At 41.9% G+C, this 24816-nt stretch overlaps 1 protein-coding gene across 1 annotated transcript in view; it reads right to left on the bottom strand.

The window, feature by feature from the left end:
* The window catches only part of p3h1 (prolyl 3-hydroxylase 1), a 37930-nt gene that overhangs the window by 5493 nt on the left and 7621 nt on the right, over positions 1-24816 (bottom strand). The window contains exons 5-12 of the mRNA XM_047348298.1: positions 22217-22356; positions 16785-16874; positions 16621-16673; positions 13558-13685; positions 13352-13479; positions 13134-13229; positions 11945-12095; positions 11-128 (exon numbers count right to left, since the gene is read on the bottom strand). Of these exons, the coding sequence (XP_047204254.1) occupies positions 11-128; positions 11945-12095; positions 13134-13229; positions 13352-13479; positions 13558-13685; positions 16621-16673; positions 16785-16874; positions 22217-22356 (904 nt within the window). The remainder of the gene's footprint in view (positions 1-10; positions 129-11944; positions 12096-13133; positions 13230-13351; positions 13480-13557; positions 13686-16620; positions 16674-16784; positions 16875-22216; positions 22357-24816) is intronic.

The raw sequence follows: 24816 nt of genomic DNA, 5'->3' as shown, positions 1-24816 counted from the left end.
TTTAACTCACCTGTAGTCTCTGTGAGTGTATGCAGGAGGTTCTTTTTTACATTGTTTGAGCTCAGAAACCAGCACACAGTTGTCCACATGAACAGGATGGCTCAGGTTCTTCCGGTCCTCCTGCTTTCCTGAATGAGCAGCGGCACAAAGAGAACTTAACAATACCACCATCACATGAACTCTGAACTATAATGTATGGCGCTGACAAAGTCAGATAGAGCTTTTAGCAACTACAGTGCCATGGAAAAGAATGTTTTTACAGATTTCTTTTGTTGCTTTTTTGTCACACCTTATTGTTACAGACCAAATAAAGTTTAATATCAAACCAAGATAACTTAAGTGAACACAAAATGCAGTTTTTAAATTATAATTTCCTTTTATAAGGGAAAACTATCCAAACCAAGTTGATCCAATGTGAACAACAGGATTTGCATCTAGACCTAATAAATCAAGTGTTTGCAACATTTAACATTGCTAGAAAGGAGTTTTCACCCAATTCTCTTTGCAGAATTGTATTAATTCAGCCACACTGGATGAATTGATCATTGATCACTCAGCTGGTTTAAATTGCATTTGTCTGACAGATTCCAGTTTGTTCATGTAAATAATAAGTCATCTTCAAACTAGGGTTAATTGTGGAGTACCAAAGGGTTCAGTGATTGGCCCATTTCTGTTTCCTCTATACACCGTCTATACATCCAGTATGTGCGCACACCGTCCATACATAGTTATACGCGCACACCGTCCATCCATCCATCCATACACTTCCAATAGGTAAAATTATCAGGCAGCATGGCATACATTTCCACTGTTACGCTGATGATACTCAGCTTTATTTATCCATACATCCAGATGAGCCCAACCAGTTAGACTACAGGCATGTCTGGAAGACATGAAAACCTAAATGACTTTTCTGCTTTCAAATTCAGACAAGATAGAAGTTGTCATCTTTGGAGTCTTTAAAAGAGAAACTGCTTTGTCACTCACCTAATCTGGAGGGTATTAAACTGGTCTTGAGTAATAAAGTAAATAACCTTGGGGTTATCTTTCCCCAGGACATTGCTGGACTGGCTTAGGTTATCCTGAGCTATCTCTGTAGTTATCCTGCTACAGGCTTAGGCTGTTGGAGGACATGCTGTCCACTTATCCTCACTCTGCTAGATTCTCAGACTGCTTTCCAATTTTTCTGCTTTCCAATTATTTACCTTTTCTTCAGCTTTTAACTTCATGTTCTCTCTCAGTGTTTTCTCTTCATAGAAGCTACATCTGGCCTGGTGTTTTGCTTAGTTGTTACACCTTCCTGTAGGTGGGCATCAATACGTTAATGTTTTTCTATTGATGTTACAATTGGCCCTGTCCGTCAGTTTTTAACCCTGTCTCTCTCCTAGACATGGCCATTGGTCGGGCTTTTGCTGCAGCTAACTGTATGTGCTGTTTTTCATCTTATAGACTTGAAAACGATCTCAGAGCTTATCTGCTTAGCTGTGTTTCTCTCCTGGATGAAGCTAAAGTAGCTACTGATGCCATTAACTATTGTTTTAAATGTTGTTCCAGGTTCTGTTGTAACTTCCTGAATGAGCTATCGCACATTTTACATTTTACTACATATGTGGCTGTCTCATTGTGGTTTACGCAAGTCCCAATGCTTTGACCATCAAGATGGCGCCGACGATGGCAGCCTCGGAGCTTCGCTCTCTCTTTGTTTTTGTATTTTGTGTGTTTTTATGTTTTTCGAGCCACAGTTCTGTGGTCTCATTCAGTAGAGAGGAACTTCTCAACATCAGAGAGTCCTCTCTCGGGTTTTTTTCACCATCTTTCATTGATCCGAGGTTCACTGATCTCCTGGCGAGCGGGGCTGCGGCTCTATACGGGATTCTGTGCCGAAAACGTCGAAGGGGAAAGCGTGCTGGCGCGCTGGTAAAGCTCCGCAAAAGAGGACTTCGCACACCACTGCCTTCAATCCACCTGGCAAATGTCCGCTCTCTAAACAACAAGATGGACGAGCTGCTTCTCCTCACCGGTAAAAACACGGACCTCCGTGGATCAGTGGTTCTCTGCTTCACCGAGACATGGCTGAGTGAAAACATCCCGGACCGAGCACTGCTGATGGCAGACTTCCAGCTGCTCAGAGTGGATCGCAGCGCGGAGCTATCGGGGAAGAAGCGAGGAGGCGGAATCTGCTTTTATATAAATGAAGGTTGGTGCAGAGACATAAAAGTGCTGGAAAAACATGTAGTCCGGATCTGGAGTCCTTTTCCATAATCTGTAAACCGTTTTATTCACCGAGAGAGTTTTCTTCCTTTATAATAATCGGCTCATATTTTCCACCGCATGGCTGCACTTCTGCTGCTGAAAAACATCTTGCTGAGATGATTACAGACCTGGAGAAAAAATACACGGACTCTTTCATCATAATACTGGGAGATTTTAACAGAGCAAACTTCTCAAATGAACTCCCCAAATACAGACAGCATATTAAGTGTCCCACCAGAGACAAAAACACACTGGACCATTGTTACACAGCTTTAAAGGACTCATATCATGCTGTTACCAGGGCTGCTCTGGGTTTTTCAGATCATTATCTAATCCACCTCATCCCAACCTACAGACAGAGACAAAGAGCTTCCAAACCCAAGGTTCACACTGTTAAGAAGTGGACTGAGGAATCAAAGCAGATGCTACAGGCCTGCTTTGAATGCACAGACTGGACTGTTTTTGAAACTTCAGCCACTGACTTAAACCAACTAACTGATGTGGTGACATCATACATCAGTTTCTGTGAGGACATGTGTGTGCAGACCAAGACCTTCTGCACCTTTGGGAACAACAAGCCATGGTTTACTCCACACCTCAGGAATCTGCGCAGGGACAAGGAAGAAGCTCACAGCAGTGGAGATTGGGCGCGGTACAGGCAGACCAGGAACAAACTAACAAAAGAGATCAAAGCAGCTAAGAGAAGCTACAGTGAGAAGCTGAAGAACAGCCTTTCTACTGGTGACACTTCAGCTGTATGGACCAGTCTGAGAAACCTGACTGCCTACAAAATCCCCTCCACCCATCCTGAACAGAGTCGTCTCCTGGCCAACCGTCTGAATGGCTTCTACTGCAGACATGACAAGAAGCCATTCACACCTCAAATCATCTCCTCTACATCCCATTCAGGAACAAATTCCTCCCATAAAGCTACCAACCCCCCACCTTCAGATCCTCTGCCTGCACTAAAGATCTCCGAGGAAGATGTAGACAGGCTCTTTCAGCGCATGAAAGCAAAGAAAGCTGGAGGACCTGATAACGTCTCCCCATCATGCCTGAAAGCCTGTGCAAATCAACTCGCTCTGATCTTCACAAGGATCTTCAACAAGTCACTGGAGAAATGTGAGGTCCCCTCCTGCCTTAAACGACCCACCATCATCCCGGTTCCCAAGAAACCCACCATCCTAGGATTAAATGACTACAGGCCTGTAGCCCTGACGTCTGTGATCATGAAGTCCTTTGAGCGGCTGGTGTTGAAGCACCTGAAAGACATCATTGGCCCCCTGCTGGACCCCCAGCAATTTGCTTAGCGAGCAAACAGGTCGGCAGATGATGCTGTTAACTTAGGTCTAGACTTCATCCTGCAACACCTCGACCATCCAGGGACGTACGCCAGGATCCTGTTTGTAGACTTCAACTCGGCCTTCAACACCATCATACCAGACATCCTCCACCAGAAGCTCACCCAGCTCAACGTCCCAGCCTCCACCTGTCAGTGGATCAACAGCTTCCTGACGGACCGACAGCAGCAGGTGAGACTGGGGAGCATCTTCTCCCGATCCAGATCAATAAGTACTGGTGCCCCCCAGGGGTGTGTTCTATCCCCACTCCTCTTCTCTCTGTACACAAATGACTGCACCTCATCGGACTCGTCCATGAAACTCCTTAAGTTTGCAGACGACACCACTGTCATTGGACTGATCCAGGACGGTGATGAGTCTGCATACAGACAGCAGGTGGATCGGCTGGTACACTGGTGCAGTCAGAACTACCTTGAACTGAACCCACTCAAGACTGTGGAAATGGTGGTGGACCTTCGGAGAACACCACCCCCATACACCCCCCTCACCATCCTCAACAACACTGTATCGGCCGTGGACCACTTCAGGTTCTTAGGAACCACCATCTCTGAGGACCTGAGATGGTCTTCACACATAGACACTGTTCGAAAGAAGGCCCAGCAGAGACTGTACTTCCTGAGGCAACTCAAGAAGTTCAACCTTCCACAGGAGCTGCTGGTCATCTTCTACACTGCCATCATTCAGTCTGTCCTGTCTTCATCCATCTCAGTGTGGTTTGGCTCATCCACAAAACAGGACAGGTCCAGACTGCAACGAATAATCAGGTCTGCAGAGAGAATAATCAGAGCTGACCTTCCCTCCATCCAGGACCTATACAGGTCTAGGGTCAAGAAAGGAGCTGCCAAAATCTCTGCAGACCCCACACAACCTGCACATAAACTGTTCAGAGTTTTACCTTCAGGTGGCGCTACAGAGCACTGTTTACTAAAACCAGCCGCCACAGAGACAGTTTATTCACCCAGGCTGTTTCTCTGATGAACATTCAATAGAGTACAGAACAACAGCATACAGATGTTGCAAATGCACCTTTTCTATTAGATATGTGTGTATATTGTAAATTGTAAATTTGTATATTCTGTAATGCAAAAACAGAACAAAAGAGCAAAGTGTACCGGAGTCAAATTCCTTGTTTATATGTACGAACTTGGCAATAAAGCTGATTCTGATTCTGATTTAAGAAATCACTTTGTACCTCCTTCCAGATTTGATAAATTTGGTTTATTTCCATCTGTTCAGGTGTGATTGCGTTGCTGTTTGAGATATTTTACCTACTTAATATTGACAGGCTCAACTTCAATGATTACTTGACTTAACAGATCAGGCAGTAATCAGGCCAGGATGTGGCTAGTCACAGCCTTTTTGCCTCAATTGAAATCATTTGAAAAATGCTTTTTGTTTGATAAACTAAATTTGAAAAAAGGGGGCAAATATTTTTTAACAGCACCGTACATTCAGTAGCTAAGTTTTCATTTGGGAATGGATTAAAGAAAAACTGAAGTAAGATATGATTAGACACAGGGCTAACAGTCATCAGGTGAACCAATAAACATCTCAAAAATAACGTACGTCAATGCTGCTGGATTTGGCTACAGTCCATTTTTCAAAAACTGCAAACAATATTTTTAGAACTTCCAAATATAAAATTAAGAAGTTTAATTGTTTATTATTTTGTCTTTCTGTGTCCTCAGTCAAAGTAAATGCTTTCTCTCACACATACACACACACACATCCGTGTTTTACTATCTTTATGAGGACTTTTCGGTTACTTCCATTGACTTCCATTCATTTTCCTTGATTTTTAGTGCCTAACCCTAACCAGTTAATACCTAACCCTAACCCTAACAAGAACTCAATTCATACCCTAGTCCTAAACCTAACCCCTGTCCCAAGAACGGAATTTGAAAAAGTGAGGACCAGAAAAATGTCCTCACTTTGCGATAAAAATACTCAGCAACAAGTACAAGAACACACACACTCTTGTTTTGCTATATGTAGTGAGGACCATGTGTTGACTCCCATTGACTTCCATTGATTTTCAGTCATTTTCAACCCTTTCTATGCCCTAGCCCTGACAATAACCCTAAACCTAACCATTACCAGTGCATGCCTAACCCTAACCTTAACCTAAACTCAATTCACACCTTAGTCCTAAACCTAACCGTTAGCAAAATAGGTCGTGAGGACCAGCAAAATGTCCTCACTTTGGTACAAATGGTCCTCAATTCGATGGTGAAATCGGGGAAATGGTTCTCACTGTGATGCCAAGACAGGAACACACACACACACACACACACAGGGGTTGGACAATGAAACTGAAACACCTGGTTTAAGACCACAATAATTTATTAGTATGGTGTAGGGCCTCCTTTTGCGGCCAATACAGCGTCAATTCATCTTGGGAATGACATCTACAAGTCCTGCACAGTGGTCATAGGGATTTTAAGCCATTCTTCTTGCAGGATAGTGGCCAGGTCACTACGTGATACTGGTGGAGGAAAACGTTTCCTGATTCGCTCCTCCAAAACACCCCAAAGTGGCTCAATAATATTTAGATCTGGTGACTGTGCAGGCCATGGGAGATGTTCAACTTCACTTTCATGCTCATCAAACCAATCTTTCACCAGTCTTGCTGTGTGTATTGGTGCATTGTCATCCTGATACACGGCACCGCCTTCAGGATACAATGTTTGAACCATTGGATGCACATGGTCAAGAATGGTTCGGTAGTCCTTGGCAGTGACGCGCCCATCTAGCACAAGTATTGGGCCAAGAGAATGCCATGATATGGCAGCCCAAATCATCACTGATCCACCCCCATGCTTCACTCTGGGCATGCAACAGTCTGGATGGTACGTTTCTTTGAGGCTTCTCCACACCGTAACTCTCCTGGATGTGGGGAAAACAGTAAAGGTGGGCTCATCAGAGAACAATACATGTTTCACATTGTCCACAGCCTAAGATTTGCGCTCCTTGCACCATTGAAACCGACGTTTGGCATTGGCTTACTGGTGCAATGTGTGATCAATGAAGACTGGCTACCAGGGTGGTCCAATTTAGCCATGAAACCTCCCACACTAAAATGACAGGTGTTTCACTTTCATTGTCCAACTCCTGTACAGCGGATGCGAAATTTTTACATATAGTTTGATTGAAATAATTAAAATACAACATAAACACAAGGGTCTGCCATGATAGTATTGAGGACCCAAATACAGGAAGAGAGGCGGCAGACAGCATGATGGAATTTTGATAAACGTAACATATAAACAATTATTGACATGTACGAAGGAAAGGGGATGGCATCTAACCAAAATGATCAAAGCACTGAGGACAGAAGAACAGAAAAACAGCATGTTTGAATATTACAACAGAGAACAGAAAATATGAGGAAAGAAATCAGCCTTATAATATACAGTAGTTAAAAGGTGAATGAAAAACATAAGAACCAGGTGTGACTAATCAGGAGTATTTAGGGCAGCTGGGGAAAAATCCTTGAAGCATGGAACCTGAGGGACAGTGACTAATAAAACCAAAAATGACACAGGGGAAATGAGACAGGCCACAAAAGGATCTACTAACCAAAGAAAAATGATTAACACAAAATTAATTGAGTACTGAACACTTTTCTTGACAATAATAAGCAACCAAATACAGGTCCTTCTCAAAATATTAGCATATTGCGATAAAGTTAATTATTTTCCATAATGTCATGATGAAAATTTAACATTCATATATTTTAGATTCATTGCACACTAACTGAAATATTTCAGGTTTTTTATTGTCTTAATACGGATGATTTTGGCATACAGCTCATGAAAACCCAAAATTCCTATTCTCACAAAATTAGCATATCATTAAAAGGGTCTCTAAACGAGTTATGAACCTAATCATCTGAATCAACAAGTTAACTCTAAACACCTGCAAAAGATTCCTGAGGCCTTTAAAACTCCCAGCCTGGTTCATCACTCAAAACCCCAATCATGGGTAAGACTGCCGACCTGACTGCTGTCCAGAAGGCCACTATTGACACCCTCAAGCAAGAGGGTAAGACAAAGAAATACATTTCTGAACGAATAGGCTGTTCCCAGAGTGCTGTATCAAGGCACCTCAGTGGGAAGTCTGTGGGAAGGAAAAAGTGTGGCAGAAAACGCTGCACAACGAGAAGAGGTGACCGGACCTTGAGGAAGATTGTGGAGAAGGGCCGATTCCAGACCTTGGGGGACCTGCGGAAGCAGTGGACTGAGTCTGGAGTAGAAACATCCAGAGCCACCGTGCACAGGCGTGTGCAGGAAATGGGCTACAGGTGCCGCATTCCCCAGGTCAAGCCACTTTTGAACCAGAAACAGCGGCAGAAGCGCCTGACCTGGGCTACAGAGAAGCAGCACTGGACTGTTGCTCAGTGGTCCAAAGTACTTTTTTCGGATGAAAGCAAATTCTGCATGTCATTCGGAAATCAAGGTGCCAGAGTCTGGAGGAAGACTGGGGAGAAGGAAATGCCAAAATGCCAGAAGTCCAGTGTCAAGTACCCACAGTCAGTGATGGTCTGGGGTGCCGTGTCAGCTGCTGGTGTTGGTCCACTGTGTTTTATCAAGGGCAGGGTCAATGCAGCTAGCTATCAGGAGATTTTGGAGCACTTCATGCTTCCATCTGCTGAAAAGCTTTATGGAGATGAAGATTTCATTTTTCAGCACGACCTGGCACCTGCTCACAGTGCCAAAACCACTGGTAAATGGTTTACTGACCATGGTATCACTGTGCTCAATTGGCCTGCCAACTCTCCTGACCTGAACCCCATAGAGAATCTGTGGGATATTGTGAAGAGAACGTTGAGAGACTCAAGACCCAACACTCTGGATGAGCTAAAGGCCGCTATCGAAGCATCCTGGGCCTCCATAAGACCTCAGCAGTGCCACAGGCTGATTGCCTCCATGCCACGCCGCATTGAAGCAGTCATTTCTGCAAAAGGATTCCCGACCAAGTATTGAGTGCATAACTGTACATGATTATTTGAAGGTTGACGTTTTTTGTATTAAAAACACTTTTCTTTTATTGGTCGGAAGAAATATGCTAATTTTGTGAGATAGGAATTTTGGGTTTTCATGAGCTGTATGCCAAAATCATCCATATTAAGACAATAAAAGACCTGAAATATTTCAGTTGGTGTGCAATGAATCTAAAATATATGAATGTTAAATTTTTATCATGACATTATGGAAAATAATGAACTTTATCACAATATGCTAATATTTTGAGAGGGACATGTATACCCCAAATTTAAAATACAGACAGAACAAAAACCATGAAGTGACATGGATTATGACAGGGCCCTCTTAAGGGCGACGCCCAGATGACCTACAAAGTCGTTCTCGTACTCGTCATCTTCCGCTTATCCGGGACCGGGTCGCGGGGGCAGCAGACTCAGCAGAGATGCCCAGATGTTCCTCTCCCCAGATACCTCCTCCAGCTCCTCTGGGGGGAGCCCAAGGCGTTTCCAGGTCAGCCGAGAGACATAGTCCCTCCAGCGTGTCCTGGGCCGTCCCCTGGGCCTCCTCCCGGTGGGACGTGCCTGGAACACCTCCCGAAGATGGTGTCCAGGAGGCATTCGGCATAGATGCCCGAGCCACCTCAACTGGCTCCTCTCGATGTGGAGGAGCAGCGGCTCTACTCCAAGCCCCTCCCGGATGGCCGAGCTCCTCACCCTATCTCTAAGGGAGTGCCCGGCCACCCTACGGAGGAAGCTCATTTCAGCCGCTTGTATCCGGGATCTTGTTCTTTCGGTCATGACTCAAAGTTCATGGCCATAGGTGAGGGTAGGAACGTAGACCGACCGGTAAATTGAGAGCTTCGCTTTTTGGCTCAGATCTCTCTTCACCACAACGAACCGGCACAGTGCCCCCATTACTATGGCAGCCGCACCAATCCGTCTGTCGATCTCCCGCTCCATTTTTCCCTCACTCGTGAACAAGACCCTGAGATACTTAAACTCCTCCACTTGAGGCAGGAACTCCCCTCCAACCTGAAGAGGGGGCCTACAAAGTCCACTGAACAAAACAAAGAACCCAAAGCTGGGTGGGTGGGGTGTCTCAGAAGCAGAGCTTAAAAAGAAACAAAATAAAAACAACACAAACTCAGGTGGGCCCCAAAAAAAGTCTGAAAAACAAAACATGTCTGGCAAAAAGTCACAGATATCTGGCGGGTGACCAAGTGGTTCACCCAATGAGGCAGAGATGTTTAGGAAGTGACCTGGAAGTTGACCTGAGCTGACCTGAATGCAAAAAATTCAGCAGGGTAAACCAGAGATAACTGGATTCAGCAACGGGAACTCTGGAAGTCCACATTGAAATATACAGAGCTGCAACAGGAGTTCAGCTGGGAAGTTACAGAAACTCACAGACGAGCTCAGAAGGATGGTATTAAGGCCAGCAAGGCAAGTTTATTTATATAGCACATTTCAGTAGCAAGACTATTCAAAGTGCTCTACATGAAAAAAAAAAGAAAGACATAGTAGGAAGACCCAGACTTAACTGGGTCCTCCTTCACCAACCACATCCGGGGCTCAGAAGAGGCAGTGGCAGCTTTTTATGACATCTGCAAGTCACTAAGTAAGCAACTTGTTATGTACAGTCCAACGTATAAAGAACTAATCAAATTATTGACAGATTCTTCAGATAGCATTCTGAGAGCTGTTCTCCTTCAGTAAACTCTAGGAGATCGTCATCCAGGGAATACATACGCCGGAACCTGTGCCCCAAGGAATTTGCTATTCCACAGAGGGAAAGGAGACATTAGCGATCAAGCAGGCTCTGGACTTTACGACCCCTGCAGGACTCTTGTGGTAAGTTGGACATTACCCTTTCATATGTAACACTAATTGTTGCCATCGGGCACCTAGTACCTGGTAAACCCTGAGTGCCAACTCACTTGTCACTGCTCTCCTCCACAGATATGCTGCAGCCTTTTGCTTTTTAGATTATTTTGATTGCACATTACAACACGCACACATACATCCTCCGCTCATTTTCACACTTGGTATTGGTAACTTTGATTTTAACCAAAGTTTGTGTTGATTATAAGCAAGTCCAGAACAACTCATTCTGAGGAAGTTAAACGTATTTATTATTATGACATCACAAGCCCCCTGATGGACCCCTTGCAGTTTGCCTACCGGGCGAACAGGTCGGCAGATGATGCAATCAACTTTGGAACTACACTTCATCCTGCAACACCTCGACCACCCAGGGATGTACACCAGGATCCAGTTTGTGGACCTTAGCTTGGCCTTCAACAATATCAACCCAGATATCCACCACGAGAAGCTCATTCAGCTCAAAGTCCCGGCCTCCATCTGTCAGTGGGTCACCAGCTTCGAGAAGGAACCGGCAGCAGCAGGTAAGGCTGAAGAGCATCCTTTCCCACACAAGAACCATCACCACCAGTGCCCCCCAGGGTGTGTTCCCTCCCAATTCCTCTTCTCCCTCTCTACACAAATGACTGCACCTCAGCGGACCCATCTGTGAAACTCTTGAAGTTTGCAGATGACACCACTGTTATTGGACTGATCCAGAACAGTGATGAGTACAGACAGGAGGTGGATCAGCTGGTACACTGGTGTGTACAGAACCTCCTGGAACTTAACCCACTCAAAACTGTGGAGATGATGGTGGACTTTTTGAGAACACTATCTCCACACAACCCCTCACCATCTTCAACAACATCGTATCTGCCGTGGACCACTTCCGGTTCCTAGAAATCACCATTTCTCAAAACCTGAGATGGTCCTCACACATAGACAAGAAGGCCCCACAGGAGCTGCTGGTCATCTTCTACACTGCCATAATTCAGTCTGTCCTGTCTTCATCCATCTCAGTGTGGTTTGACTCATCCACTAAACAGGACAGGTCCTGCCTGCAAAGATCAGGTTTGCAGAGAGAATCATTAGGGTTGACCTTCCCTCCATCCAGGATTTATACAGGTCTAGGGTCAGGAAAAGAGCTGCTAAAATCTCTGCAGACCCCACACACCCTGCACATAAACTGTTTAGGCTTTTACCTTCGGGTGGCGCTACAGAGCACTGTCTGCTAAAACCAGCCGCCACAGAGACAGTTTCTCTGATGAACTCTTGACAGTCAGAGTTCCAGAACAACACCATGCATACTTGATTCCACATTATATTATCTTGTAAAGTCACTTCTGTATATATGTACGTTTAAAAAATATATTCTTTATTATTGAGAGCAAAGAGTACCGGAGTCAAATTCCTTGTTTTTGTGTACAAACTTGGCAGTAAAGCTGATTCAGAACATGACCACACCTCTTATAGCTAAGCTTACCATCGATAGCAGAGCGACACACCAAATGGGAGTAGGAGAAGTAGAGAGGTGTGGCCAGTTGGAAGTAGGACTCCATCACCTTTCTCACTTTCTCACTGAGGTCAAAGAACAAGCGAGCGCTCTTCAGAGGGACCTTTCCCTCCTGTCCAAGCTATAGAACATAGAAACACAATTTAACAGCCAACCCAGTAAGGGCCACGTCCTTTACAAACAGAAGTGTGTCTGTAGACCTTTTTTTTTTTGTTACCACAACACCAAAGGTCCACTATGTCCTCTAAATGTATTTTCACATGGAAGATATTTTTTGCAAAAAAACAGGAATGTAATGTCACATTTTAATTTAAATATTAGATATATTTAATTAGACCAGTTTTCTGAAAGGTGGAGCGCTCTCAGAACCTACTAGCTTCTGAGAGTGCTCCACCTTTCAGAAAAGGTTCTGATAAGCCAATAGGCTTATTTAATAAGTTACTTAAACTAAATTGATTTCACAGCAAAAAAGATATATATCAACACAAACACACCAACCTTTGGTTTTTAGTTAGCCATTACGTCATTTCATACTGTGCAGTGCAAAGGTTGTCTCACCTCTTGAACTTTTGTCACATTACAGCCACAAACTTTCAAGCTTCCTGTTTTTTGAGATTTTATGAGTAGATTGATACAAAGTAAGTGGAAGGAAAATGATACATGGCTCTAAAAATGTGAATACAAATCTGAATATTGTGGCGTGCATTTTTATTCACCAATCTTTCCATCAAAACTCTAAACAGTTTCACTGTTCCTGCTGAAAAAAAGCATCCCCACAGCATGATGTTGCCATAACAATTGTTCTCCTTTGGGACGGTGTTTTCAGGTTGATTGGCAATGTCATTTTACCAATCACAGACGTTTTTGCATTCGGCACAAACAGTTCCATTTTGGCCTCAATAGACTAGAGGTCCTTGTTCACATGTTCTCTGTGTAATCTACATGGCTTGTGGCAAACTGAAAGGACTTCTTACTCCATGAGGCCAGATTAGTTGAAGTTTTCTATTACTAATAGTTTTCCTCTCCAGAGATTATCCCCCTGGAACTCTAGAACGCTATCACATAAAATCCCAACAAAACACCTTTGCCAGAATGTGAAAAACTTTAAGGCATTTAAGGGATAGGAAGTATTTTGCAAGGTGTCCATTTTGCTACAGACCTTGATAGCCTTCAGGATGGTGACCCCCTGAAACATCTCACTGGGTGTGTGTGGGGATGGGTGCCCACTGTAGCCGTCACCTTTTAGTGCAGCAGCCTTGTTGGAAAGCAGCACATTATCATTACACTGACATGACCCGCTGTCACACATGAAAAACATTTCCAGAATGATGTCATGTGATGTAAAACCAGACGAAGCTTTCTTTCACAATGACTCACATTGGACAAGCGCTGCAGCTCTCTGCAGTCATCAGCGCTGATCACCTCATCCAGCAGCACCCGCTGAGAACCATTTAGCTGCTTGGACATCATGGTCACCTTGATATTATCATACCACACGCCCCCCCCTAGAGGACGCAGATCACAAAACATATATGTAGTTCTCAGATGATGTGTCACAAATGACGTTTGGGTGGAACAGTCACCTTCTTGTGGTACAATCATCTTGGTCATATCTGAAGAATCTTTCTTCTTCTCCTCAACCAGAGTCTCAATCTCCTTCATCAGGTTTCCTATCTCCTCTGTGATCCTTGCTGCAGTCTCTCTGTCGGCCCTGAGATATAAAGCAGTGTTCCAAAGTGACAGACGTTTATGGAGATTAGGGCTAAATCATTCCTCGAATGATTCCTCGAACGAGGCAAATGATTTTCCACAAGACTTCATTAAATTCTGTTTAACTATTCAGCGCATCGTGTTCTGGCCGGGTGGTTATTTGTGTTGCAGAACTTCTGCTAATGATAGCCTGCTCTGCTGATATGTGGATGTCAATTGTGGAGGGAGACGGCGAAGGGCAAAAAGAAGCCCAGAGAAGAAAACAGTGCAGAGCTTTTACAGCAAAACTAAATTGTATGACAGTCTGCCCCAGGGCAGTTATGGCTACAATGTAGCTCACCACTGTCAGTGTGTGAATGTGTGTATAAATGTGTGAATGACTGATTGTTGTTTAAAGAGCTTTGGGGTCTCTGGGGACTTGATAAAGTGCTATAAAATGCAGGTCATTTACAAAGTCTTTACCATTTTAATGGGCAATATTTTTTTTTCCTTCACAATTTTGGCACAAAAAAAAAAAACAAGAAGAGCGTCACTTGGCACTTAAGTACACTACAATGGTTATATTTTATCTGCATAACAATATGCTTTATAATGTTAAAAAAAAACTCTTTGCAAATCCAGAATGTCAGAGATACTATATGCACCGTTTTGTTTGTGTTCATTTTTTACTACAGAGGCAGCTAGCACTGTTAAGTCCACCAGAAAGAGCTGGGTTTTTGACATGTTGATGTTAGAAGATTTTGTTTTAACTACAGACGCATCCTTTGCTGCAAATATTCACGCATACACTAAAGATATGCTGTTGTTGCATTAATATGTTAATTAATTGTTTGTTTAAAAAAGGAATGGAATCATTTGTTTATTTGTATTTTCTCTTTTATATATTTTTATCTGTTATAAAATCAGCTTCAGTAGTTAAATAAAAAATCTGCAGAATGTGCCAATTTTTTACCTGATAACTTGATTAATCGTGACTTAATAAATAATAGAATATTTTAGCTTCCCTTCATTGGCTCCCTGTTAAATCCAGACTAGAATTTAAAATTCTCCTCCTCACATATAAAGCCCTTAATGATCTAGCTCCATCATACATCAGAGATCTGATTGGTCCATATGTTCCTAACAGAGCACTTTGTTCTCAGACTGCAGGTTTACTGGTGGTTCCTAGAGTCTCTAGAAGTAGAATGGGAGGCAGATCCTTTAGTTATCAGGCTCCTCTCCTGTGGAACCAGCTCCCAGTTTTAGTCCGTGAGGCAGACACCCTGTCTACTTTTAAGGCTAGGCTTAAAACTTTCCTTTTTGATAAAGCTTATAGTTAGAGTGGCTTAGTTTATCAGAGAGGGAGCCTTCCTCCCTCCCTGTTGGATGGAGTAAGGGAGAGTCAGGTTTAGCCTAAACCGGCTCAGTTATGGTTGAGGTGCAAACACACCCTCCATTTCTGCTACCTGTATGACCTCTTCTCTTTTCCAATGGTTATAATCAGTCTGACAGAGGGAGGTATCCCAATCCTTGTGGTTTTTAGTATAACAATGACCATCAGTGGGACCCTTTGTGGGGTTCCTTGAGACGACAATGTTGTAAATAAGCGCCGTTTAACTAAATAATCTGAACTGAAACTATCTCTGTAGTTATGCTGCTATAGGCTTAGACTGCAGGAGGACATAATGACCACTTTCACCCTCTTCACTACATTCTCATACTACTCTCCAATTTTGCATTATTTGCTGTTATTTCAGCTTTTAACTTTATGTTCTCTCTCTTTTCTCTTCCTAGAAGCTACACCTGGCCTGGCTCTGTGTCTACCTGTGACACCTTTCTGGAGAGGGGAATCGTCCGAGCTTCTGCTGGCAACAACTTAATGCTCATCCTCTACCGATGATCCACATAGCCCTGTCTTTTAGTGTTTAACCCTTTCTCTCTCCTAGACATGGCTACTGACTGAGCTTTAACTGTAACTAACTCTATGTGCTCTCTTTCAGACTCTAACCTTGAAAACTGGCTCAGAGTTTATCTGTTCTTTCTTTCTAGATGAAACGACTAAAGGAGCTACATCCATTAACATTTACTTTTCCTTCCCATAGAAAGTACTCCTGGATCAGTGCTTCTTTGTTCTCTTTGTGTCTCTGCTCTGTTCTCTCAAACCTCCAGTCGGTTGTGGCAGATGGCCGCTCACACTGAGCCTGGTTCTGGTTCTGCTGGAGGTTTCTTCCTGTTAAAAGGGAGTTTTTCCTCTCCACTGTCGCTACATGCATGCTCAGTATGAGGGATTGCTGCAAAGTCAACGCCAGTGACTGTCCACTGTCTCTACATGCTCATCCAGGAGGAGTGAATGCTGCAAGTCACTGACTGGATGCAATCTGCTGGGTTTCCTTAGATAGAAAAATGTTTTATCCAATTTGAATAAAAAGTTAACTCTGACTGCACTGTTCAATTGTTAGGATTAATTGAAATGTATGAACCTGACTGTTCTGAAGTGACTTGAGACGACATGTGTTGTGAATTGGCGCTATATAAATAAACTGAATTGAATAGTCAGCTGCAGCTCAGTATATTGAATGTAAACATCAGGACCCTATGATGTGATAAGCTACACAACAAAAAACATTATACAGCTAAATATTTACACGTATGAAAAACTCTCTACATGTGAATGATTCAAACTTCAAACTGTGTAAAAATTTCACATGCAGAGTTTTTCTTTTTACACAAACTTGTTCTGAATGTGAACTCACAGAATGTATCAAGAAAAGCCAGCCACCTGTGGTATAAATTTGATTGTGTTTCACCAAAATATATTTGATTAATGAACAAAGATAACCAATGTTCTACAAATATTCACAGTGATTAGATCATCCAAAATACAAGCTCATGCAAACCGAAACAGGAGCATAAAGCAAAATATTACAATGCATAAATCAATCTTCCATAAATCTTACTTGTGTTTGTTTCTCAGCTTCTTTGGCATGACATCCTCTGGAGTCCAAGTGTCCTTACAGTGAAAATAACATTTAATTTGCATGTTAAAGAGAACTTTTAGTTATCAGTATTCCATAATCGCAATTGATAAGAAAAAAAGATGAGAATTACTTTATTGTCTCACCGGATCTAAAAATGTGATTCCAAAAGCTTCATATCCAAAGTAGAGCAGCTCCTTCTCCAGTATGGATTGCTGGATGTACTGTTTCACCACCTGGGTTAAAGGTCAGATACAGGAAGTCAGAGAAAGTCATTATTTATATTCGAATGCTATAAATTTCAACATATTTTGTTTGTTTGGTAAAAACCAAACTGTGGCCCCGAATCCATCCCCGTAATGATAATAGCAAAGGTAAGAGAGATGCCAAAGGTAACAGGCTGACCTACAGATCTTTAAGACCATTTTCAAACGGGGCAGATTTTCTTACTTTAGAAAGAACCACAGGGAAATTCTGAATATCTTTAATATTTTGCTGTTCAATCCAGATGTTAACATTTATGCAGCTAATATAAAAGAAGTGGAAGATCTTGTTATCAGATGTAGTTATTACGTTACAACGTGGGGGTAAATACTTCTCTCACATTATCATTAAAAACCAATATAATGCTTTAGTTGATACTGTTAACAGGTTTACTAGTCCCTCACCACTTGATCAACCTGAACTCTTGTCAGAGCAGTCCTGCAATGACTTTGCACATTTTTTTCAGTGACAAAATCAAGATAATATAAAGTGGAGGAGGTTGTTCCAATGCTGGTGAATTATTTCTGTGCTTAGAGCCTCTAGAAGCATTTTGGCATCCATTTATTTTAATCCACTGAATTATGCATCTCTGATTGTAACTATTAACAGCATGAAAGCCATCAATGGCTACCTTAATAGAATTGTTTTCAAAAAGGTTTTTTGCCGAGTTGATCCTGAAATAAATTCATTGGATTTCAAGTTGTAGAAAACTTGCATAAAAATGATGATATGGTTAGAATGCTCACTTGCCTAATAATTGGGCACAGTGTGTAGTCAGGACCATTTGGGCTTGAAGAACCTGAAAAGGCACTGGATTTAGAAAACTGTGGGAGGGTGATGTAAAAATGCCAAAAAACAAATCTGGAAAACAGATACAGAACTATCAATATATATAAGCTTTAAATTTCTGAAGTTAAAGGCAATTAAATGCAACTTAACCTAATAATGCAATGCACTTTTAAAAGGCACCATGTTATTTAATTTTATTTTTACTGATATGAAATACAAGTCTTGATTAAAATGGCATTGTTAAAAAAACAAGAACTTTCTTGAAGACACAGACACTGACGTTTTTTGCAATTGTTAAATAAAAACTAGGGAAGAACTTGGAGAATTGTTTACAGTCAATTAAAACATTTGTAAGAGTTTCAGAGGCCAGAAGAACTGCATGTGATGTTCTAATATTTTTCCACTAACCTCATACATGATAACTTGTAGTTTTTAAGATGGTTGCTTTCTCCAGCTAAACCACTAGATGGAGCTGTTGTTTACATGATAAAATTTCAAGTGTTTTTTTTTTTGTGTGTGTTTTTGTTTGCTGTACATCGATTTAATCTGTGGAGCTCTCCAACGCAAACACAAAATACATAAAAATTGTGCTAAAAATGAACAAGATATTAAGTAGAAAACTGCAACCGGCTTTTGTTGATATTATTTCTGTTTGTCCAAAAGGAGAAGAGGTGGAATCTATTGTAACATTTTCACGTTTGCATTAACCAAATGACTAAACACATTACACGCAGACTGAAATATTTCTTGCCCTTATTTCTTATAACTATGAGGATTATGGCTTACAGATAATGGAAATCCAAAATTCAGTGACTTAGAAAATTAGAATATGACATACGATCAATAAAGAAATGTTTTAAATGGAAACGTCAGGCTTCTGATAAGTATGTTCATTTCTATGCACTCATTACTCAGCCGCTTTGCATGAATTACTTTATCAATGAGACATGGCCTGGAGGTGATCAGCCTGTGGTTCTGTTTAAGTGTAATGGAAGCTCAGGTTGCTTTGCTAGCAACCTAAGATCATCTGCATCATTGGGTCTGGTGTCTCATCTTCCTCTTGACAACATTCCATAGATTCTCTCTGGTGTTCAGGTAAGGCCAGTTTGCTGGCCATTTGAGCACAGTAAAAACATGGTCATTGATCCAACTTTGGCAGTGTGGGCCGGTACCACGTCCTGTTGGAAGATGAAATCAGCATCTCCATAATGCCTTTTAGTAAACGAAGGCGTGAAGTGCTCTAAAATTTCCTGGTAGATGGCTGTGTTGACTGTGCACTTCAGAAAACCCCAACACCAGCAGATGACATGGCAACCCAAATCATCAGTGACTGTGGAAACGTCACACTGAACTTCAAGCAATGTGGATTCAATGCCTCTCCACTCTTCCTCCAGAGTCTGGAACCTTGGTCACAAAATGTAATGCAAACTTTACTTTCATCCTTAAAGAGGACTTTGGACCACTGAGCAACAGTCCAATCCATTTTCTCATCAGCCCAGGTATAATGGTTCTGATTTTGTCTCTGGTTCAGGAGTGGCATGACATGAGCAATGTGACATTTGTAGTCTATGTGTAGAATTTGTCTGTTCGTTGTGGCTCTTGATGTGCTAAGTCCAGCCTTAGTTACTCCTGCTTAAGCTCCCACAAATTCTTGAATGAATTTTGGTTGACAAACCTCTATAACCTACGGCCATCCCTGTGGCTGCTGTACCTTTCCCTAGCTCACTTTTTCCTTCCACTCAACTTTCTTGTTTTTTAATATTGTCCTTATTTTAAGTAGAAGCCCAACAGATTTACTTTCACAAGTGAAGCATTATGGCAGATTTTATATATATATGAGAGATATAAACCTTACTTTGGGATTATTTCAATTGCAATGGACATGGAGATGGAAATGAAAAGGAAAAAAAAAAAGCAAGAGAGAAAAAAAGGGATAGAAGGAGAAAAGAATAGAGTAGAGAAAGAAGGGTGAAGGGAATACAAGATAACACCCTTGAAGACTGCTACTGCTCCAGAGAAGAGCAGAGGAGAGCCCCAGAGGAACTACCCATGAGCCACAGTGTAGAGGCCCCAGAGAGCTGCAGCAATGAGCCCATAGGCACTGCTGGCAGGCGTCTATGCCAGAGCAGATCCAGCCATGGACCGACAGACACAAGACCTCGGGGCACATCACTGGAAAGCGGCCACCGAAAACCACCAATACACCAGCGGGATGAGACACCAGCCACCGACAGGGCTGCTCCTTCTCCTGGATCAGCTTAGGCCCCCATTAAATGTGGGGCCTAAGCTGATGCAGCAGCCCAAGACCCAACCTGACACAAAATCAGGCGTACACAGTCACAATCACACATTCCCACCTTCATGCGTACATATAAAAACAATCACACACACGCGGCCAACATAAAGACACAACACAATGGACGTCATACACTTACTCACAGTTTCCATGAATAAACTATACTCCCAGGTCCAGGTACCGGAACCCAGAGGGGCAAGCAGCCCCCAGACCCAGGAGGTAGTCCCCTGGCTGGACACAGGCAGGCCGCCCCAGCACCAGCCCAGACTAGTGCCAGCACTGCCTTAACCTCAATGACCTCGGCCCAGATCCCAACCCCCCATCCCAACCGCCATATGGAGAGGGGGTCATGTGCAAAAGAGGGGCCTACCTGGTTCAAACGAGCCCGCCAACCAGAGCCGCCCCAGGACAAAGCAGTCCCACTCCCTCCCACAGACCCTCCGCCCCGCCAGCAGAATGCACTGCTCGAAGGAGAGAGTACCTGCAATGACGCTGCATTGATGCTCCATGAATTAAATAATATGTCAGCGTATTTAGGGTAGGTTTAGTTCTCTGTAGTTTATCACTGTCGATTAAAAAGGTTTGCATGGCTGCCGCATATTTTCACGGCAGGTCAAAAGTTTGCGTGGATTTCCGCTCTCTTTAAAGTTAATTTTTGTACATGCCGAGTTGTGTGTAAAACATTATGTCACAAGGTTTTTGTGCGTACACACGCTTCGTACATGAGGCCCTAGGAGTTTCCAATATTTACCTTTACCACAAAATTCTCATTTTCTGAAACACTTAATTCTGGGTTTTGATCATCTGTAAGCCTTAATTATTCAATTCAGTTTCAGTTTATTTCTATAGCGCCAATTCACAACACATGTCATCTCAAGGCACTTTACAAAGTCAATTCAATCTAATCATAAAGATTTCAAGTCAGGTTCATACATTCCAATAATCCTAACTATCAAACAGTCAGATTCAGTTATTTATTCAAATTGGTTAAAAAGTTTTTCTATCTAAGGAAACCCAGCAAATTGCACCGAGTCATTGACTTGAAATATTTCACATTATGTGTCATGAATCTATATAAGAGTTTTATTTTCCAAAATGAGGGACCAAAAATATTGAACTTTTTTATGATATTCAAATTTTTCAGGAAGTATATGTGGCAGTTTATGTTCTCAGGCAACAATAAATCCATAGCTTGTGCCAGGGCAGCTTTGGCTACAATGCAGCTCACCACAGTCAGTGTGTGAATTTGTGTATGAATGGATCAATGACTGTAGTGTAAAGTGCTTTGGGGTTTCTGGGGACTTGATGGAGTGCTATACCAGTGCAGGCCATTAACCATTAAATATATGGAGAGAATATAAAAACACTTAATTTTTCCAAAACTAATGAAAAGGCAAACCTTATAACCTTGTCAGGGGTGCTGCTAATAAGCCAACAGCAACACTCAGGGCGCTGCAATAATTGTTCCTTAGTAGTGTTCTACAAACACTACGAAGTGTTTGTAGAACACAACCTAAGCATTGCTTAGGTTGTGAGAAAGATGCCTTTTAAAAAACATCCAGGGAAAATTATTTTTGGTCTGATGAAACAAACTTAAATATTCCAAAAAGCAAGTTTCACCATAGACTTCCACCAAAACATCATACACACTGTGAAACATGGTGGTAGCAGCACCATGATCTGTAGTTATGTTTAGAGAGAAACTACGAATTGTTTCAAAAACTAGTAACTTCTCAATCAATCCCTTCAAGTGTGTACATGAAAAGATGAAGATGAAGCATACAACCACTCTAATAAAAGATTGACTTCAGTCAAAGAAAATGTAAAGTTTCGGAAGGGCCTAGTCAGAGTCCAGAACTAAATCTGACAGAAACTGTGCACTTACGTAAAGATGGCTGTGGACAAGAGATGTCCTCATAATCTGATATATTTTAAGAACCTTTTTCATAAAGCACATCCAAATTACGACAAATACGTTCAAAAGCTCTTATAATAGTATAACTGAATGCAGAACTTATAATAGATTTGGTTGGATAGATTGTTCAAATAAGCATTGAGGCAAAACTTGACTTACTTTAAATTAGAAAGGGATTTTCAAAGCTGAAACTGAGTTGTTTGTTTTTAGGACATATTGTTTTACTGTTCTTCATTGCCAACCCTGCAGATGATTGATTGCATTAGCAGGAAGACACTCTTATAAAAACCAGTAAAAACACAATGTAGCAGTACCTGTCTGGCTGATATGGCTGCTGCCTTGTCCTTGCCCAGCACAGCAGAATAATAGTTCAGATTCTGGGTCATCATCTCATTCTCAGGGTGGAACAGCAGGAAGGTCTTAGCACACTCTATGGCCTCTTCATACTTCTCACCTGCAAAAAGGGAGTCAAAGGATGAGAGTGAGGAGCAACAACATTATTTGCTTCCAAGTCAGTTTACTTAAAAGTCTGAGAGATTTGGGGATTTTTTTTTTTTTCATTTCAACATTTTGAGTTAAAACATTTTCAGTAAAACAGAATCGTAGCTTCTGACAAATCTATAGGCATAGAAAAACTGCATCTGGTAAAGTTAAGTTAATTCTAACTGTACTATAACAGGCTGATTTCAATACATTAAAAATGTAAGGTCTATGTGTCTTTAAATGTCAGAAATCCAAACATCATGGTTAAAAGGCCGGGCTTTTGTGTTTTAAAACCATTCGAAACCATCTATAAACTTTTCCCATATATATTGTAGGGCAACAGCTTTTGATTTTAATAGTAATCGATTAATCTAGCGATAATTTTTTTCCATTTATCTAACAATAGATACTTTTAGTAAATTATCATACTTCAGCAAACGTGTTTCGAACAATGTAAATGGCAAAAACGTAAAAAATTCGATTTAATGGCATTTTAATAATAAAGTCTTTAAATTAAAAAAACAATAATGCATTTTGTGGCATGTTGCCAGGTGCAGTTGTACAAAACATTTATAAAAACAGGAGCAGTACTTACGTGAAGCTAAAATTATGCCATTTCAGGAGTTCTGGAGTTGTTTAATCTAAAATGCAAAACGGGTTTTTCGTACAGATTTGGCTTAATTGCTGCTGTCAATGGGTTGCTCTCTCAGCAAAAGGCATGTTTTAGAGTCTGTATACTCCACTTAATAATTATTCGGTTACTAAATTAGTTGACGATTATTTCATTTATCGATTAATAAGATGAACTGCTTCACCTCTAATATAATGTGACATTTATTCTATACATTTAAACTGAAATTAATTTATTAGATAAAAACAGATAATAAAATAGCTACATTAACCAGGATGCATAAGTGTGCACACTGTTAAAATAAAAAACTTTATCGAACCACATTTTCATTCAATTTCAGCATTCAGTCTTCTTTCAGCATCTCACATATTGACCTAGCAGGATTTGCCAAATCTACCATGAACATTCTTCAAATTGTGAGGACATCTGTTGTCAGTAGCTGTCTTCAAGTAATCCTACAGATGTTTAATCATTTACGTTCTGGACTCTGACTACGTTCTGGACTCTGACTACGTTCTGGACTCTGACTACGTTCTGGACTCTGACTACGTTCTGGATTCTGACTACGTTCTGGACTCTGACTACGTTCTGGACTCTGACTACGTTCTGGACTCTGACTACGTTCTGGACTCTGACTACGTTCTGGACTCTGACTAGGCCATACCAAAACAGATTTTTCTTTTATGAAGTAAGTCTTTTGTTGATTTAGATAATCTAGAAGACCCTGATTTAAACTTAATTCTCTTTATTGTGACATCTCTGACTTATTTTAACACATAAGAGAGTTAAAACACATTTCCTGTTGCTGCTTTATGTTTGGGAACCCTCTGGATTTCACACGGTTTTTCTCATAGTGGTAAGGAGTTGCTTGCTTAGTATTAGCTGCAGCTCTACTATGGCTAGCCATTCTGTCTCTCCTGTTGTTTCTCTCTCTGCCTCCTTTAGTGATCATGGTGCATATAATAAATCTAGCACTTTTGTAGCTTTGGAGACGAGGGTGTCGGAATTGTAGGACCACCTCCATGCTGCAAAAAAACCAACAGATAGCCGAGGCCCATTAGCCAGCACGGAGCCACCTAGGGTTCCTCCTTAGCAGTTCTTCAGCAGAGCCCACGCAGCCAGGACTGCAGGACGGAAGGGTGATGGTCCATAGAAAGCATAACCCTAGATCCCATTCCACGGGTCACCACCGACCAGTTTGCAGCAACACACCCGCTGAGAAGCAGACTCTGGTAATTGGCACCTCTATAGTCAGAAACATGGCACCAGAGACACCAGTGACCATAGTCAAACGTTTGCCAGGGGCCAAAACAGGCTACATCAAATCCTACCTAAAACTGCTGGCTAAGGATATGCATAAATACAGATTTTTTTTAAAGATTTTTATTCACACTAGCGTTAATAAAACCAGGTCACGCCAATCGTAGGTCACCAAAGTTAGTGTTGCTTCAGTGTGTAAGTTGGCCAAAACAATGTCGGATTTTTTCTGGTCCCCTCCCTGATCTGACCAGTGATGACATGTTTATGCTGTCATTCAACCGCTTTAATAAGTCAGTCAGTCATTTTCTACCGTTTATTCCATAGTGGGTCGCGGGGGAGCTGGTGCCTATCTCCAGCAGTCTATGGGCGAGAGGCGGGGTACACCCTGGACAGGTCGCCAGTCCATCGCAGGGCAATGGACCGCTTTAATAAATGTAAAAATAATCTAAACAAGGAGGAAACCATGAAACTCTGATAAAAAACAAACAACTCCGACTAAACAGAGAAATAAGACGAGTGTGGCTTATTGAACGTAAGACT

This window comes from Girardinichthys multiradiatus, chromosome 20 (genome assembly GCF_021462225.1).
Source record: "Girardinichthys multiradiatus isolate DD_20200921_A chromosome 20, DD_fGirMul_XY1, whole genome shotgun sequence".
Classification (NCBI taxonomy): domain Eukaryota; kingdom Metazoa; phylum Chordata; class Actinopteri; order Cyprinodontiformes; family Goodeidae; genus Girardinichthys; species Girardinichthys multiradiatus.
The sequence above is the reverse complement of the archived record's forward strand: the minus strand, read 5'-3'. Positions and strand labels throughout refer to the sequence as shown.